Source organism: Rhinichthys klamathensis, unplaced genomic scaffold, assembly GCF_029890125.1.
Source record: "Rhinichthys klamathensis goyatoka isolate OS25496 unplaced genomic scaffold, OSU_Roscu_1.1 h1tg000323l_1, whole genome shotgun sequence".
NCBI lineage: Eukaryota > Metazoa > Chordata > Actinopteri > Cypriniformes > Leuciscidae > Rhinichthys > Rhinichthys klamathensis.
This window is the reverse complement of record NW_026606839.1, coordinates 264,950-284,371: the sequence shown is the minus strand read 5'-3', so window position 1 is coordinate 284,371 and position 19,422 is coordinate 264,950. Positions and strand designations below refer to the sequence as shown.

General features: G+C 36.7%; 2 protein-coding genes and 1 long non-coding RNA gene across 4 annotated transcripts in view; all 3 read left to right on the top strand.

The window, feature by feature from the left end:
- Nucleotides 1–10,389, top strand: part of LOC130105558 (CMRF35-like molecule 3) — a 53,161-nt gene extending 42,772 nt beyond the window's left edge. The window contains exons 1-5 of one of the 2 annotated variants that reach the window (XM_056271613.1): nucleotides 8,425–8,547; nucleotides 9,198–9,512; nucleotides 9,635–9,940; nucleotides 10,053–10,074; nucleotides 10,297–10,389. In XM_056271613.1, coding sequence (XP_056127588.1) covers nucleotides 8,502–8,547; nucleotides 9,198–9,512; nucleotides 9,635–9,940; nucleotides 10,053–10,074; nucleotides 10,297–10,324 — 717 coding nt within the window. In that variant the 5' untranslated portion in view covers nucleotides 8,425–8,501 and the 3' untranslated portion in view covers nucleotides 10,325–10,389. Of the gene's footprint in view, nucleotides 1–8,424; nucleotides 8,548–9,197; nucleotides 9,513–9,634; nucleotides 9,941–10,052; nucleotides 10,075–10,296 lie in introns of those variants that run through there. The other variant, XM_056271612.1, reaches the window with a different exon arrangement.
- A 1,876-nt stretch (nucleotides 10,390–12,265) lies between these two features.
- Nucleotides 12,266–13,083, top strand: LOC130105630 (polymeric immunoglobulin receptor-like; the record flags this gene model as incomplete). The annotated part of the gene is made up of 2 exons (XM_056271708.1): nucleotides 12,266–12,605; nucleotides 12,688–13,083. Coding segments are annotated over 2 exons (708 nt in total), but the record flags the coding sequence as incomplete, so codon positions are not given.
- A 609-nt stretch (nucleotides 13,084–13,692) lies between these two features.
- On the top strand, nucleotides 13,693–15,065 carry LOC130105564 (uncharacterized). The gene is made up of 4 exons (XR_008809635.1): nucleotides 13,693–13,911; nucleotides 14,140–14,174; nucleotides 14,278–14,352; nucleotides 14,577–15,065. It is a non-coding gene; the product is annotated as an uncharacterized LOC130105564 (long non-coding RNA).
- Nucleotides 15,066–19,422: the final 4,357 nt, after the last annotated feature.

The window sequence follows — 19,422 nt, the reverse complement described above, 5'->3', positions numbered from 1 at the left end:
GGAGGTGAATCAATCAAAGTTAACTTTAGCTGGAAGTAACATTATTCAAGAACCGCTATAACGCCAAAACAATCTGTTACCTTAAATGATATGTTTATCTCTGTAAAGCTGCTTTGAAACAATCCATTGTTAAAAGCGCTATATAAATGAAGATGACTTGACTTGACTAATATCATAGTAGGACTACCCCCCAAATCCCTACAGCAGTTGTTATACAGATCGCTATAGGCCTACATATTGCATTTGATTTGATTACTTTTTTACATTTCTGTCAAATATTAACCATTTTCAAATAAACGGGGTAGTGTTAACCTTATTAAGCACTGAAATCTGTCAAACTTCTTTCAAAGTCCTTCATCACATATTAATATTAAAATAACTTAATTTCCGAGCACCACAAAGTCAGACCTCAGCACCTTTATGCAGGCTACCTTTAATGTAAGATCATTCTTAGGTCACATACCAATTTAAAATCATAACATAAAAACTGCAATGGTACTGTTTTTAAAATCATGTGTAGTAGGCCTAAGTGTACAGTAAGTGTGTGTGTAAACATGCTTTAATGAAGTAGACTTCAAAAGCTTTTGAATTTGAGCTTACAGTTCTTTCATCAACCTGTCTTTTACATAAACTTACAAAATAGATACTTTAACTTAGTCCTCAGAATCAGATAGAGGAGTGTTGCTGCTAGCTCCGTTAAGGTATTTCTGTCCCTCCCAAACTGCATTGAAATAGTATGTTTCGCAGCCAGAATTAAAAAAATTTCAGGGGGAGAAACCCCCTGACCCCTCCTAACATGATCCATATCACCCGTCAGAAAACAATTGCAACGTCTCAGATTGTGCCCCCCCAGAATTTTGGCTTGCATGACGCCCCTGTACTTAATACACTTCTGCTAATGCAAGGATTTTGTGTTTGTATTTTTCCCCACACCAAGCCACGCCCCTCAATAATCCCCTCCCCCATAACCCAAGCCCCGCCCCCCAAAATCTCACTCTAAGCTGAACTCAAAAGTTGGCAGCCCTGGAACCGTGACGCCCGTACCATACCGTTTCGGTTCAATACGAATACATGTACCGTTCCACCCCTATTATGTATATGATGTAACGTTATATTAGGATGTTATGATGACAGCTGGCCGCGGGTCCTTATCTTGAAATGCCTTAATGTTCTCTTAATAAAAGGCCTAAAATGAGTAGTTCGCTTTAAAATTAAAATGTATTTAAAATAAAATGACATATCCCTAATGATATTATGGCAAAATTGCATATCCCTAATAACAAACCCCCGTACGAAATCAAACAACATAAACTGCCAAAGAAATTGGCCCTGATTCTTTTAAATCAACTTAATTTTCTTGTTTTAAAAGATATTTGCCAACCAATAATTTCAAACATGTTCAATTTCATACATTTTCCGTCTAGTATAACTTTAGTTCTGATGTGTAGGCCTATTACCGTTTACCTCAGTACCTGTTGTGGAGTTTAGTCTCGGGTCCAGTCGCCTCAGTTGTGCTGAACTCCTGTTATGATCACCCGAGCTGAAGATTCCGTCAATTGTATTATATTAATATAAATGACACCGTATTCAGTCAGATTGTTAATCTCAACGAGCTGTGTAACGTTAGATGTGTTGTGCCATGCAGTCAGTTTATGGTTGAGTCAGTCTATGACGCAATTTGGAACTCGCGCTGCCTGTGACGTCACAGCTGCTGCTCCGCGAGCGAGTGGGTCCTGGAGATTTTTTTTTTTTTTTTTTTTTTTTATTGAACAAAAAGTCACAGGGGACAGGGACGTGCACAGGAATTTTGTGGGGCAGTTGCTCTGACCTGAAAAAAGGGCACTACCCCCAAAACTCACGGGCTATATGAAGGAATATATTCAGTTGAATTTTGCCCATACAAATTGCCTTATCTGATCGTGTTTATGTCCAAACGCAATGCCTCATATTATGGTCTTATTATTATTTATAAAGATTGCAAACGTCAAAGATGACAGATTTATGATATACAACTTTGTAAACAGTATACAAAATGTATTAACAATATGTTAAATGTCACCAAAATACACATGAGAAAAAGAGTTCCTCATATTATTGTTTATTGTTTTTTAATTATTATTTTTTTTATTTTTTTTAAATAAATAATCTGGATTGAATTGACAGATGGGGAAAAACTCGCTTCTAATAAAAATAAAAAAAACCTTAGATTTCGGAAAAAATACAATCCTTTTTTAACCTTTTGGCTTCCCGTACATTCAATTGTGCTTTTTGCTCATCTGGGCAACTACGCATGATTTGTAGTATGATTGCGTAAAGGGAACAGGAATTCCGGTAAGGAACAGAATCGACTGCTACACCCAGTGCCGATCCTGACCTCCCTGGGGCCCTAAGCAAAATTCTGCTAAGGGGCCCTCTACCTGACCCGTGATGTCGTGAGCTATGTAAACCATTTGCCATTGCCACAGTCACACCTGACACTTCAGCGCTCCCATACAATCCTCCCTCCTTTAAACAAAACAGTCAAAGAATAAGTACAACAATATAGAACAGAATGAGGTTCAAACACACAATATTTATTGAATAGAGTATTTTCTATAGAATGTTAAGATAATAAGTGAATATTATTAAGTAAGTGAATATTAACGTAAACATAAATAAGAAGAAAATAATAAATTATAACCCTGAGCTTTGGCTTTTGGGATTAACTTTGGTTCTTTCTACAGCCTGGGCATTTTCGGCATCAGTATGATTTTTTAATTTTTTATTATGCATGTTGAAGCAATTCTTGATTTATGGTTAATCAAGAGGGATGTGCATCCATTTTGACCAGTATGTCCAGCTAATCAACATTTTTAATTATAAATCAATAGTCAATCAATGTCAAATTGTCAATACATTGCTTTCTATCTTGCATAATTAGTGCAGTTGTTTAGAGTTTTTAACTACACTGAGACTAGATAATCAGTGTCTTGTTTTAAAAGTATAATGTGTAGGCTACTTTGATTGGGAGTGCCATCATTCACGTGCATGTATTGTACAGTATGTCTGGTCTCCACATATTTCTGCTTGAAAAATGCGAGTTTCATTTCGGCAACGCGCATATGAACGCACGATAACACACGCGACGCGGTTATGTTTTCCGAGCTGCAGTAAACAAACACCGTTGCACTTTGTCGTTTATCAAAATCAAACGTAATAAATAATTGTATTTTACTCTCACTTTTGTCAGCCACAAAGTGATGCAAGAGATGCACTGCCTGCCCAGCTAGGTTAGCAAGACCGAAAAACATCAAACTTTGCTGACATCAAACTTAGAGAGGAGAAAACACAAGTTTACCTGATTGTTGTTCCCGGAATTCACTCTCATGGTTTTTTTCTTCTTCCACTTTTCATGACCAGAAGGATAGTTTCGCTTCATTTTGTCGTGGATGTTGTAGCTACACATTTGACGGCGCGCTATGACTATGACACGAGATGGAGGCGCTTAAGTAATTTGCGTGGCCCTACGCCGGTCGCGTGCAGTCTATGGTCGCGTGCAGCGTTTGCCCTTCATACTGACTTTCACTTTCGGTGCCCGAATGGAAGTGAATGAGGCTTTGCGATTTTTTTTTTTAATCTAGGCCTACGTGAAATTCTGCATCCATTGTACGATTTAATTTTTTTCTTGGAAGGGCAACTTGAGTGAGAAGGGCAACTTGAGTGAGAAGGGCATATGGGCAGTTGCCCGGGCAACCTGAGCAACCCCCCTGTGCACGTCCCTGACAGGGGATACATCTATGGGATGAATATAGTATCAACATGATTAACACGTGCAAGCACAATTATCAATGAACTTGATACATGTTGCAGAAATGTTTTATCCATGCCTTTCAACTTGCGTGTGCAAAATTCAAAATTGAATGAATGTGTAGCGATTTGTTCAAATAGAGAATTTTTTGTGAATACAAATGTTTTCTTTTGTATTAGTGTATCATAATTTGTGCATGCAACAATGTGCATGTGTGGATCAGGTGACGCCCGTGCATGCATTGAATTATTTTCTGAGTCAATCTCATTTGATTCATTTGGATTTTGAGACTTTCTTTTCGCTGTTTTTAAGCATTTCACAACCCACACACAAACAACTACAAATGAATATAGGCCTGGTGCTAATTATTAATGTGTGCACAACTACCCATCTATTTGACAAATTCACAAATGTGCGTCGCTACATTTAAACTAATACAATACAACTTGTGTGTGCAAAATCCAGAATCGCATGAATGTGCAGCATTTTGTACAAATAGAGACATAGTTGTTAATACAAAACCTCAATTTTGCATTAATGTAGGCCAGAATTTGTGCATGCAACAAGTAAGATGTGCATTTGTGGATCAGGTGACACGTGTGTGTGCATTCATTGACTCGTTTCTGAGTCAATCCTTTTTGATTCATTTGGATTTTGAGACTTTCATTTCGCGGGTTTCGCCTTGCAAGATGAGTAATATGAAGCTGCAATATTGTGCAAGATCCACAAACACTGTCTGAGAAAAGCTGCTACCACTAGATGGCAGTAATCTGCTAAAACAGACAACGGCCGCGTAATTCACATTTAGGGCCGTTACATAGTCAACGCGAGCAACGCGAGCGACGCGAGCTACGCGCTCCTTTTCATAGTACACAAGCGTCACCGGCGATGCGTGAAATACAATACACCGATCGCGCAGCAGGGGGTAGTAGAGTCTAGAGTCGGGTCACGTAATATTCAGATCAAAATGGCAACTGAAGAGGAGTGCATATTGCTGATTTTACATCGGCGGCAACAAAGGATGTATACGAACAAGCTCGCATAACTTTTCCTCTTCGCCCGCCATTGTATTCAAATCTTCTTCTTCTGTAAACATAATAATATACCTTTTTATGTACATTACTTGCAATGTCGCCCCAACCGACAACGCATAGTATTGCGTGCATCGGCGCGTCGCGTATCAAAAACTAGGATGACACATTTGGCTACGCATCGACGCATAATGGCGGCCGACGCATAATGGCGGCCGAAGCGTAGCGATGTGTAGCCTTGCGCACGCATATGCGTACCGATGCGTTGACTATGTAAGGGCCCTTAAGACGCTTAAAGGGACATTGAGTAAGAATTACTCCCATCTAGCGGTGAAATTGTATTTTGCATTCAAACGAATTGTGCTCTCCAGCGCTTCACGTTTTCAAATGCGTGTTGCATCTACGGTAGCCGCAAAAAGCTATGACAGGATGTCTTCTAATAGCACTTTGTCGAGTTTTCCTTCGGGTGAACAGGTTTGTTATTTCAAACAAACTTCAAATTGACACAACGAACAAACGAATGTTACAGTATGAATTACTGACTGTGAAACTTGCCGGGGCAGTGACAAGCGCCTCTCACTGCTCTGCTCCTCCGTTTCTGCTGCTTTCAGTTGTGACGCTGGCTAGGAACGAAAACACGTTGTGGAAACGGGTTGGCGTAATTTTTGTCCCTCTCTGCTATTATAGTTTTTCAAGATGGTGGAACTACATGGAAGCCTCCGTGGACTTACCCGTCCCATGTATATAAATATAATAAATTCTTCGTTTACGAGGATAAATCAGATAATTGGCAGAGGTATTTGTACACCATTGAGGACATATTTATGAATAAAAATATTGATTTTAGATTATAAATTACCTAAAAAGTTACTTATAGTCCCTTTAATGTGAGTGATATTGAAGCGCCAAATTTAGTACACAATATAGGCCTACCTTATTAATAAAGCATACTTTATAGAGGCAATCCGATTATGAACAACACCCATAGAACACCATTATAAAATGCTTCACGTGCAATAGCGCATTGCATGTTCAATAAGGTGTATCCGCTACTGAGTTTTAATATCGCCGTCTTACTGCATTGACGTTATGCTTTTTCGTAATAATAGGCTCTATGGGAGGAAAACTATAGCCTACAGAGCCTATATGAACGCGACGCGCAACGTTTCACGTTAATGGCATTTTCTTTCCTGAGCCTGTTAAAAAGAAAAAGCTTACCATGAAATTTCGCAGTTGCGTTCATATTATAGGCTTATTTTTTTATGACTACACATTGTAGGCTATACAAGCTTTTTTAAACCAAGTAATGTATCATGTGTTATGCCTTGGCCTGTTCAACAATCATATCATGTGCGATGTTCTCAATGTAACTTTTTAACATCAGTGATGTTTACGTTTTTTACGTTTTGTGAAACTTCCTGAAATTTTTAAAGGGACTTTATAGTTCACCTAAAAATGAAAATTCTGTCATTAATTTCTCACCCTCATCATGTGTTCCAAACCCGTTAGACTTTCGTTCATCTTCGAACACAAATGAAGCTCTTTTTGAGGAAATCTGAGAGCTTTCTGTCCCTCCATTGACTGCCAACGCAACTACCCCTTTCAAGGTTCAGAAAGGTAGTAAAGACATCATTAAAGTAATCCATGTGACTCCAGTGGTTTAACCTCAATTTTATTGAAAGTGGAAGTTGCGTTGGCTGTCAATGGAGGGACAGAAAGCTCTTAGAATAACCTCAGAACTAACCCTTTAATATCTGCCTTTAGATGCTATAAATACCATGCAGCGCCGGTTCTCTGTAATTTTCTGCAATTATATATACATTAAATGGTCTAATCTGTTCAGTCTTATGTCTATCATATGAGGTATTTAAATTGGTAAAGACCAGCATAGTTTAGCAGTTTAATGATAATTTTTAATGGGTTTAATTCAGGCATTATTTGAGTGTTTTGTTCTACTGTCCTGTATTCTATATGTGCAAAATGTAGTCTGTAGAGTCTCTGTCTCCCTCCTCTGGTTTGTTTGGGATCTACAGTCCTGTAATGTGTAATGATGTGTGTTGAGATGATCAGTGGAGGCTGGAGTTTCAGGTTAATGACGTCTTAAAAACACTCAGATTGTGGCGTTCCTGGAGGAGAAGATATTTGCTGTGTTTAGTCAACTTGTGCTTTGTGTGGCTGATGAAGGAATGACTGTGTTTTATTGAAAGAGTGGGATGATGGAAACACAACGATAAAAATGCTTCCCTTTGCTCTTTTGGGCTTTATTTAGTTTATTTGGGGCGTTATATAGTCAGTGATGGCGGGCTATTTAGAGTTACTTGTCTTTTGAATCTTTTTAAGTCTGGAAACAAAATTTCAGTTTGTCTTTCAACATAAAAAGGTTGTACCCGTTAAGAATCTGTTTAATGCACTAACAAATGCTTGCCCATGAACCTGACTAGTTAAATAAACCGTGTTTGATCAGTCTCTTATGGACCGTTTATAGTCGGTTATACAAATGAGTCTTATTTGCATTTGTCATTATTTATTTTGCTTGTTGAATTATTTTGGATTTGAACTTTGGACATGTTTTTATGGTTTTAAGTAACTTTATTTGCTTTTTTTCAAAGCAAATTTTGCTTTGAAATTTTGCCATTTCAAAGCAAAATTTAAATGGTGAAACGTCAAAGAACGTAACAAAAATGTAATTATTTTGGCCAGCCAATGTTATAATTTTTTTTATTTATTTGATATAATTTATTTGACATTATTTTAACACGTGATAACTTTCCCTGTGTCACCACCACCAGTTGGTGTGCCCGTGATCGCCACCAGAGGGCACTCCATCATTCTGCTTTCTATATGAACTACATTTCCATTGCCTGGATATCGTGTTCTGATTACGTCCACTTGTGTTATTATGTTGTTTACTTTAGTCTATTTAAACCCTGTGTATTCACTCATACTTTGTGAAGTATTGTATGTTGTTGCACTGTAGCTAGTTCTGAGCATTATCCTGGTTTCCTGTGTTTGTTTGTTTTTTGCCCGGTTGCTCATTTGGATTCTTTGCCCGTGTGTTTGACCTTTTGCCTGTATGGATTATGATTCTGGATTGTCTCAATAAAGCTGCATTTGGCTCTTCACCAGTCTCGGAGCAGTTCGCAACACCCTGAAATTGACAATGTATGAAAATAAACAAAGTCTGCTTTTTACATTACATGCCTGACTCTTGTCTGAATGTGTGTCAGTGTTGTTTAGTTGGGCTTGTTACCCAAACACGAATGGAATTGTAATTTTAGTTTGGAGGATGAAATAAGATGCTTGTGTATGTTCTGTTCTTCTGTCTGGTTCATATGATGCATGAAGCACACCATCCACAATATGATATAGTATAAGGCCTTCAGCTGCAGTGTTTTGGACATTATATTTGTGCATATTCTTTCGGTGTAGAACTATAAGGCTACTTCAGCTCTTTGCTTTGATCCAAACCTTTTCAAGTGCATGTTTAAAATACTCTGTGTCAAACCTCTCCTATAGCAGTGTGTGTGTGTGTGTGTGTGTGTGTGTAGGATTGATGATGTCTCTGCTGACTTCAGTTTTCATTACATCGATGAGTACAGAAACAGGAACGGCTCATTATCAGAGACAGGAAGTCAGATTTTCATTTCAGGTTCTGTCTTGCTTTTACTCATCCTGACGGTCACATGGCTCTTCCTCCGATTCTCCTTGGTGTTTTACTTTGCACTGCAGGTAAGATAGAAATTACATTCTACCCTCAAAACATGCTTTATGCACCTACCCTTTTCTTCTGTTGTTTATTTGTATACTCTGATTGATTTCACTTCTTAAAGACTGCAGGGTGAGCAAATAGTACTGCATGTATATTTGAATATAAGTGTGTATATTTAATATGCTATGTGTCTCCAGCTGTGTAAGACTTGAACATTGCATAATCAAACCACATAACCACAAGGTTGCAACACTGATTGTTGAGATTTGGATTTTTTTGAAAATGACAGCATTAAAATAAATGAGAAAATGAATAAGATTATCACTAGAATGTTCTTAACACACACAAGTGTACGAATTAATTTGATGTCTATATCCCACTATTTATAAAATCACCTTCCTCGAACCATGACCTAACACTTTTATATTGTTATATTATATTATAAGTCCCCCTTTCCATATTTCACCTGCTGTAAATTCAACAACATCAAACACATTCATAAGTATGGAGGCAGGAGGTCAAACCAAATAAAAACCACTGAACACAACAAATTAATCTAAAATAATTATTTGATGCAAATATTTTTTATTTAATTAGAAAATTGTTTTAGCTAATTTCGTACCAGTATTATCATTAAAGCTAAGTGTTTGTGTGTGTTTGTTTTCTACAGAAACTTTGAGCATGAATACACTAGATCGTGTAACTGTGAGAGAAGGAGGAACTGTTACAATCCCGTGTCTGTATGACAATCAGTATAAACTAAACTCAAAACTCTGGTGTAGAGGGTTTTATTGGTTTTCTTGCCAAATCTCAGCCCGTGCAAATGATACAGGGAAATGGACAATAACTGATTATCCAGCCCACAATATTTTTACTGTGAAACTCGACTATGCAACATCTTCAGACTCTGGGAATTACTGGTGTGCGGTGAAGATCCATGCAAAACCAGATGACAGAAAACATTTGTATTTAACTGTTCAACCAGGTAAAGACTGTTTTAGTAGTGCTTTTTATTTTATTTTTTACTTTTCTTCTGTGTGATATGGGGTTTTATGCTTCAGTAGATACCTATTTATATTTAACATTTTTTTCCCCTGCTGTGTTCAGCTCCTGATGTGTCTGTGATGAACAGCAGTGTATCTGGACATGAAGGTGATAATGTCAGTGTCCAGTGTTTCTACACTTCTGGATATCAGAATAAACTCAAACAGTGGTGCAGATATAAAGATCAGAGCTGTTACACAGTGGGGAGGAATGACACATCCCAGAATTCATCAGTCCAGATCAGTGATGATGGGAGAAGCTTCACTGTGTTGATGACTGGACTGAGACTCAGTGATTCTGGATGGTACTTCTGCTCTGCTGGAGAGGCACTGAATCCTGTTCAACTCACTGTAACCGAGGCAGAACCAGGTAAAACCTATTTCATACTGTATTTAAAAACTGAAAAGTTAAAACTCAATCCATAATTATTACAATAAAGTTTTTGCTGTTAGAGAAAAAAAAACTTTTGTTTTGACCACAGACACCGGCACTGAGAAGGACAAGTAAGAAACAAATTCTCATTATTGTGGCTTATTCTTTTGCAATATCTATACTTCACATGTCTATAACTTTACATAATCAATTTCCAGTCTTCCTTCTGAAAAAATATTTGTGAATAAAAATATTTTCTGTAAAGTGAGGGCTTAAATGTGTCCAAGTTAATGTGACAGAGAAACATATTCAGCTATCTCTTGATAGTGTGCTATTGTCCTTTATCTTTTCAGATGGCGTTTCTGTCTGTCACAAAACTAGAGTTTTCTCCACATTGAGCTGAAAGAAAACTGCTTTTGCTTTACACATTCAGATCAGATTAAAGATCTGTGAATGTATTAGAATTTTCGAGCAGAGATCAGAAGACTTTGACAACTACTTTACTTATTATTAGAACTCAGAAGTTTCCGGTAACAGCATTCAGCGCATGCGTTAACATGAATTATCTTGAACCTGCTGAAATGTTCCTATAAATACATTTTCTTTCCAAGCATTCGATGGTAAATAAATATATTTCCCCACTAATCTGCAGCAGTCCAGTGCTCGTCTTCTCATTAGAACTGTGAATTTTCTTGAATGTATTAGACGTCTACATTTGCTAAATGCCTGTCTGCAATGTATTTTTATTCACTATTTTTCTCCAAATGTATTTTTTTTCTTTTATCAAAAGCAAACTATAAATGAGGAACATACCAAATACGACTATAAAATAAAAATAAATGTTTTCCATTTAGCCATTTTTTTTATAAATATGATATAGTACTGACCGCATGCAGTAATGTAATTTTAGCCAGTGACAGTATTTGCATATGTCATCATGTTAAAGGGGTGGTTCAGAATTTTGGGCATCGGGCCTCATTTCCAAGTTAGCCTTAGTGTTATTTATCAGTGGAGACAGTTTTCAAAAAATGTCATCCAGTCGTTCCAGTTGCATAGTTCGCCGGTGCTAGGCTAGCGCGAGTCAACGGTAACTGCTAGCCTGCCATTAAAAACAGTTTTACCCAGTCCACAGTACACCAAAAGCAGATCAATTATAACGCCAGACTATCGATGTAAATGTCTGTTGAGAGAATAATGTTAAAAATCAGCATTTGATTGGACAGACAATCTGAGGAGAAGCTGAAGTGCAGAATGATGTCATTAGAATTGTTGGTTGTAGAGAGAAACTATAACTTTTAAATGCATAAATCTTCCAAATGTGAATTGTTTTGAACATACTTAAAAATAACCTTAAGTCAAACATATTCACCCAAAAAAATGAAGTGCCCAATTTCCTCAGCTAATACTGAATATTTGTATGCCACATATCATGTCATCTGCCTATGCAAGCCTTGTTGGATGTGTTCCCACTCAGTTATTCTCAACTAACACTGCAGACGATGTGTGAAATATGTGTGAATGTTTACAATAACAGAAGCACTGAGAATACCCTTGTTTCTCCTTTTACCATATCTGAGGCTGTTACGTCTTGCATTTGATCAGCATACAAAAAACAATAGAAGCTTTTTCTCTATTGACTTCTATACAGAAAAGTGCTCCATTTCTATACTTTCACATCTTGTTTTCAAGTCATATTTAATTCTGTAGATATGTTTTTCTTGGTCATATATTTCTTTGCTTAAATGTGTTGACCCAACCACAAAACAGACCAAAAACAACCCGTTTCTGAGGTGACATACTGTACCTATAATTGCAAAATGAGAACTAGAGAAGGAAGCATGTGAATACAGGAGCGGAACAGCTTTGACATTCACTGTATTGCACATTAATACTTCTCATTTCACCAGGTGACACATTTGTAACTTCCGATGCAACATTCACAGGGAGGCTTTTTGACAAGCAACAAGAAAGAACGAATGCAGGAAGTGAGAAAGACTGTAGAAATCTATGATGACTTTAGACTTTATGCTCGTCTCCTTGAGTGAGAAGCTGTGTCTATAGTATTAACCTAAAAATCTAAACTTGCATGGAAATGATGAAGATAGAGAAAGAAGAAACATTGCAACTTTTCGACAGACCGACAGTCAGTTTGAAGAAGTTCATTGTATTTTCCCTTTGGCTCATAACAGGCAAGTGTTCTCTGTTTGCTTACAATTAATTTTACACGAGTTTACATATCTTGCTGTATGACATGCATTTTGCTAATTCTTTTATACATTTACTGATACATCGAAGTCCAACTAAAGTTGATCTTTCCTTCGTTCAGGTCCTGAATGCACAACAGGATCAGCAAGCAGAGAGTTAACGGTTCAGACTGGAGGATCTGTCGTTATTCCATGTTATTATGACAGGAAATACACAGAGCACAAGAAATACTGGTGCTTTCATGCAAAACCGGCATATAATTACTGCTCTATTCTGGCATATGCTAATGAAACCAAAGGAAAAGTGTCAGTAATGGATCATCCAGATCAGAGTTTCTTTACTGTGACTATGAGAAACCTGCAGCGTGAAGACACTGGATCTTACTGGTGTGTTGAGGAGATTGGAGGAATATTTCAAAAAGATGAAACAGAGCAGCTTCATCTCACAGTTCAATCAGGTTTGAGATGAGTTTCACATTCAGATGAATAATTCTGATCCTATTCCTAATTAATCTTAATGACTTGTGTCTGTGTGTTCAGCTCCTGATGTGTCTGTGATGAACAGCAGTGTATCTGGACATGAAGGTGATAATGTCAGTGTCCAGTGTTTCTACACTTCTGGATATCAGAATAAACACAAACAGTGGTGCAGAATTAAAGATCAGAGCTGTTACACAGTGGGGAGGAATGACACATCCCAGAATGCATCAGTCCAGATCAGTGATGACGGGAGAAGCTCCTTCACTGTGTTGATGACTGGACTGAGACTCAGTGATTCTGGATGGTACTTCTGCTCTGCTGGAGATCTGCAGGCTCCTGTTCAACTCTTGGTTCAGAGGGACAATGAAAAATATAAAAATACATGTAAGTCAATTTATTTCAGTTATCTTGTGGAAACAGACAGTTAAATAGTTTAACAACTTAAAAGCTACATGACATTACTCACTAGTGAGGTAATAACCCCGCTGTTCTTGAAGCAGATACACTTACAGTTTCACACAGACTCAGGTAGGCTAATTCTCAGGTATACGCTCTCTCTGTAACTGCATTATAACTGTATTTGTCTGCTATCAATGGCTCAAGCCTCCGTTACTAGCTCTAAAATGACGTTTTGGAATTATAGCAAATGAGGCTTGGAATTAAATGTGTAAGAAATCAGTCCTACAAGAGCGTTTTAAGGACAAAAACCTGACAAACGTCTTGAATTACAACATCTGAACAATGTTTTGAGGTGTATAAGCCGAATAATTGAATCCAGAATAATTATGGCATGTCTGCAATTATTCCTTACATAATTCTCTAATTATAGAATGCAAATTCATATTTATAAATATTATTTTATGTTGATATAACAAAACATAATTGCAATAAACTAGAATCAAACATTACATTTTTAGCATTAGTTTTTACAGTATTCCATGTAATCCTATGCTTTTTGTCCTCCAAAATCAGCTGAAAGTGATGAAGATGGTCCGTCTTCGTAAGTAAATCCCTGAAACTTGACTCAAGTCACGAATATCGGAAAATGATCTCACTGTAGAGGAAGATTTTCCTGCCTACTGATTTAAAATTGAATTCTCTTATTTAATGTCATTGACATTTTAGACCCATAAAATGATTCTATTTGTAGTAACAGCAAAATAGCAAGAAACGACACAGCGGACGCCTGGTCTGACCACAGGAACAGGATTTTTCTGCTGCTCTCGGCAGCTTTGCCGCTTCTGACGCTGGTTTTGGTGATCTGGAGGATTATACAAAAATACAGTCAGTTCAAACACAGCTTTATATATTTAACTCAAAGCAATATTGCACTGCTAATGCCTCAAATCCAATTTCACAGGATTTATTGCACTGCCACATTACCTTGGTGAAAACTCACATTTTAGTCTCCTTGAATAACACGTTTCTTTTTTCATTTGTATAGTATTTTGCCCACACGTTTTTTTTTTAAATTTGCATATGGTTTTATGATGTGATTCTTCCTGTTTAAAGATTTGCCCACACAAGGACGAGACATCTGTTCTGAGGTATGTGTTTAGGCCTTGAAATATCTACACATCAGACATACAGCATGACTTTAGATCTGAATAATCTTTTGAAAAACGTTTTGTTTGCTCTCTTCTTATACAGACAGAAGGTCTTGTGATGTATGACACAGTGGTCTTCAAGAAAGGAAAGAACAATGAACAAAACCAGGTCTCAATTGTAAGCATTAGTACATTGCTGGTACCATTAATGCATATACTGTAATATAGGCTACTGTATGCAATGCGATAATATAATCTATTTATTTATGAAATAGGTGATCTCATTCATTTATTTTTATTTTTTTGTGGAAATGCATAATGTACCATGATCTAAATGCTTTTAATCACTGGCTCATTGAAATTCATCTCACTCTGTCTTGTGTTTTATTAAATGATTCTCAGAGCCGTCCTCCTGACCAAGAAGAAGTGATTTACAGCGCTGTGAAACTTCACTAATAACAGATGATCTCTGACACACTGGCAATTCATATTAATCATATTACAATCTGAAGTAATGGCATATTCGTCTGTTTTACGTCATGTAAAGTTTCCTTTAAAGCCACAAAGGAGGTGAGAAAGAAAAAGAGGAATTTCCAGCACAGGTTTTAATGTGTTGTTGGCAGATTGAGAGGTCATGGTTGTGTCAGATTATCATTTTACTATTAAAGAGTTTTGCCACAACTGCAAAATGCAAGTGTGAAAGTGTTACCTGTTTATTAGCATGTAGGTTTCTTCTGCTTTTCTACTTTTATTCTTAATCAATGTGAGAAGTAAAACTTAAACACTTCATGACCACATCAGAGAGCAACACAATCAGTTTCGGGTCAACTTAACATTTGTTACACCACTTCAGAAAAACCTGAAAATACACCCATTTGAAATCTAATTTCAATATTTAGCTTTGCAATTAATTTTTGTGCTGCTATATATTTTAGCATTATTATTGTTAATGGTGTAAAGACATGTTAAAACATTTTCTCCTATTCCAGATTAATATTTGCTGTAAACCATTTGTAGTTTGATTTCCTCAAAACTTTATGTGAAATGCATGGGGAGTTTTTCAATCTGTACATCAACAAATATTTTGATTACGAAATCATGTATGTAGGCCTATCATAAATGTTAATACATAAAAAATAAATATGCTGTTATGGCTCTCATTCAATGTAATGCTATTGGATTTTTCGCACACACACACACACACACAAATTAGAATACACATATCTATATACAGTTGATACAAAAAGTCAACTTCTGTACAGCGCGACAGAGAGTCGAGTGGTTATGACGCAATCGTTAGCCTATTTTTACTAAATCTGTTTCTACGGGGCCATAGTGTAACATAGAAGGTAATGGAGCCCTTTATACATTGTCGTGTTTCTTTAGAAATAAATAATGGACAAATTGAGTCTTTAAACGCCTCAGATGTAAAGTTATTCGCTGTCAAAGTGACGCAAAAATGAATGGGAGTCAATGGAAATGCTAACGCAAGTGAAGTTCTGCTCCAACATGGCGGCACCCGGCCGGCTTCAACTTCCGGTCGATGGATTACCCCCTTGATTTGAGTTCGATGCATGATGTCTGTGGTTCGATGGCTGTGTCGGCGCATAACATACGTCATAAACAAACTTATCTGATTGGCTTACGGGTAACCAATGATTTTAAACTTCAGTACGCGCCCCCTAGCGAGAGAGAAAACACTTCTCTATTATGCTATCCCAGACTCTGTGTACGAAGCAAAGTGAAGTAGCAGAGTCTGGTATTACCAGGCTAACATAGCTTAGTAAGTTGTCACAAATAGCGACAAAGTTTGACATGGAGCATCTAAACATCCGATCTCAGGGCAAAATTACCTGTTTTAAACAAACAATGGAGAGTCTGCTGACAAAAAGAGAACGCCATAGAGCTCAAAATAAAACAAGAATCAGCATTGGCTTGGCTTTTTGGAGATGGTGAGAACTGAGGAGTTTGAAATGTTGTTGTAAAAGCGACGCGGAGATGCCGTGTTTATTAACAGGAGGTGAGTAATGTGTTTATTGAACAGATAAATTGCCATATGTAGCTCTCTATTTTATTGTAATGCATTATTGTGAAGTGAAGGGTCGTTTCGTTTCATCATGAGTTGTTGTAGTGCTGTGATGGTATTTAGTATCATATTCATACGCAGTGTCAGAGCCGAAGCACAACCAAAACAATGTTCTTCCGCTAAATGCATACCGTTTTTAACCGATAGAAGGCCAAAAGTTACAGTCTACATTTAAAATATGTAAAATATAGATATATCATATCATATCTGATTTTAATATAGGCTGTAGTCCCATAGGAAAAAATAATAATCATTTACAAAATTAGTTGTACAGCCGTAGTACAAATCTGCATAATGAGTTGTGTAATGAAGTATAATTTAATGTTAAGAATTTGTTTACTTAATTAACCGTACTAAAGTTTGAGAACCATAAAGAATGTAATGTTTCTGATTCAGAATGTCATCAGGTTCCGCTATTTGTATTAATTTTTATTTTTAAATCAAACTGCTTCCAACAAGTTCATAGTGAATGTAAAGCAGCTTACCTTTGAGTCCCGATGACTGTCAAACTTTCAATATTTGCCTTTGACACACAGTAGCAAATCTCAAATAAATGCATAATTTATTAGGATAAAATAGGTTGATATTTGTTAGACATTTGACAGAAATACACAAACTATCGTATTGTTGAGCAGAAGCTTAACACCTTGAGATGTTCCCACAAGCTGTAATGAATGCTTTTATACAGTTTACCCTGATGTGATCATCACTAAATTGTCCATATAATGCTGGAGAAGAAAATGGCAAAGAGGAAAAAATACCCACACTCTCAAAAACAATACTGTTATATATGAAAGAAACTGGCATATCTAATAACTTACAAAAGCTAGCTGTGAATGTAGAGTCCTGTTTGTTAATTCACAGTGTTATTCCAACAGAGGTCAAGAGTATGAGAGCAAACGAGCCTCAGACAGAAAATAGATGCGACTACTTCCTTTGTGTCCCGCCTGTAGTAAACACTAACACACCACCCGCATTTGAGTCTTGGTTTCTTTCTCTTCTGCTGTCTGCCGTTCACAAATAAATACACACAGGAATGCATGTGAAAAGAAAGAATACTTGAAATTAGTAGACAGCGTTTGCAAGAAGAAGGACATTAAGCTTTTCACACTGCCTGGCACAGGGACGTCACGGCACAGATGTCCTCTGCTGTTGTCCTCACAGTCCCTGTCCAAGACCCTGTGACTGACCTCAGCCTGGATCACTTCATTTCACAGTAACACGACAAAAAATATCCAGTTTTTTGGTAATTTTATGTAACCTCTTATTTTAAAGGTTGGTAGCGGCTCTCATTCTACAAGAACTTGCTTTTAACAAAACCAGCACTGTCCTCTTGAAGGAATAGTTCATCCAAAAGTGAAAATGTATTCATTTATTCACCTTCATGTCATTTTGAAGATGCTGCGATATAAATGATCATTATCTGTCATAGTGAGTTGGGATACTGCGTTGCTAAAACATTTTTAACAGTTTTTTTTAAATGACATTAAAATGACAGAAACATCTGTGATAATAAGAGCACTTTTAGTTTTATCAGGTGCTGTCGCAGTTTGGCCTTTTTTTTTTTTTTTTGTCCTCGCCAAGTGAAAAACACGCCAGATTTGATTAACTACACTACCGTTAAAAAGTTTGAGCGATGATTTTTAATGTTATGCTCACTAAGGCTGCATTTATTTTATGATCATAACAGAAAAAACAGTAATATTTGAAATATTATTACATTTTAAAATAACTGTTTTCTATATGAATGTATTTTAAAATGTAATTTATCCCTGTGATCAAAGCTGAATTTTCAGCATCATTACTCCAGTCTTCAGTGTCACATGATTCTTCAGAAATCATTATAATATGATGATTTGATGCTCAAGAAACATTTCTGATTATTATCATCAGTGTTGAAATCAGTTATGCTGCTTAATATTTTGTTTAAAAAAAAAGTTTTTCAGGATTCTTTCATGAATATAAAGGTCAAAATAGCCGCATTTATTTGAAATAGAAATCTTTTGTAACATTATAAATGTCTTTATCGTCAATTTTCATCAATTTAATGCATCCTTGCTGAATAAAAGTATGAATTTCTTTAAAAATGAATTATACCAAATGGACTACACTTGTAAACTCTTTTCTCTCCCCAAATATTCACCTGCATTTTCTTTTTTCATCTATTTTTCATTAAATGTGTAGCCTGTTTTTTTTTGTAGCCTCCCCCTTTATTCACTTCTAATACATACTGTATTTAGCAACTGTAGGAAAGTTTCTAACCTAGAGAAATGCTAATTTTTTGTGTATCGGTCTAAACTTTTTATCCAAAAATTTTCACAAGACAAAAATGTATATCACTTTACAAACCAAAATGCTGTTATTTTTTATCTGTGAAACACAAACAGGAACTTGTTTAATATGCACAATTCAGAGTAAGTTTCCATTTGTGATTCTACCAAAAATCAACCCAGCATAAACAATGCAAATGATAACCGATTTCATTTTTGGATGAATTATTCCTTAAAAGCTGCTGTGTGCAATCCCAGTTCAATGTGCAGAGGTGATTATGTAGCCGTTCAATTAAATGAATAGTTCACCCGAAAATGAAATTAACTCGCCCTCAAGCCATCCTAGGTGTATATGACTGTCTTCTTTCAGCCGAACACAATCTGAGTTATATTAAAAAATATCCTGGCTCTTCCCAGCTTTGTAAGGGCATTGAATTGCCCGAGTTTTTGAAGCTCCAAAAAGTGCATCCATCCATCCATCATAAAAGTAATCCATACGGCTCCAGGGGGTTAATAAAGGCCTTCTGAAGCAAAGTGATTGGTTTTTATAAGAAAAATATACATATGTAAAACTTTATAACCTAAAATCACTGGCTTCCGGCTATGGTCGTATCGCGTTCATGAGAGAGTCGAGTTCTGGCGGAAGAGTGACCTCTGACCTGATGTAGGATGTAGGCGTAGCGTAAGCTTAGGTGAGAATTGATGAACATAGAAGTGCAGAAGATAGAGCAAAACAAAACGCCCCACACAAATTGAGAAGTCTAAAACGAGAAGTTTTGGAAAGAGAATATGGATATTTCTCTTACAAAAACCCATGGCTTCGCTTCAAAAGGCATTTACTAACCCCCTGGAGTCATATGGATTACTTGTACGAAGGATGGATGAGCTTTTT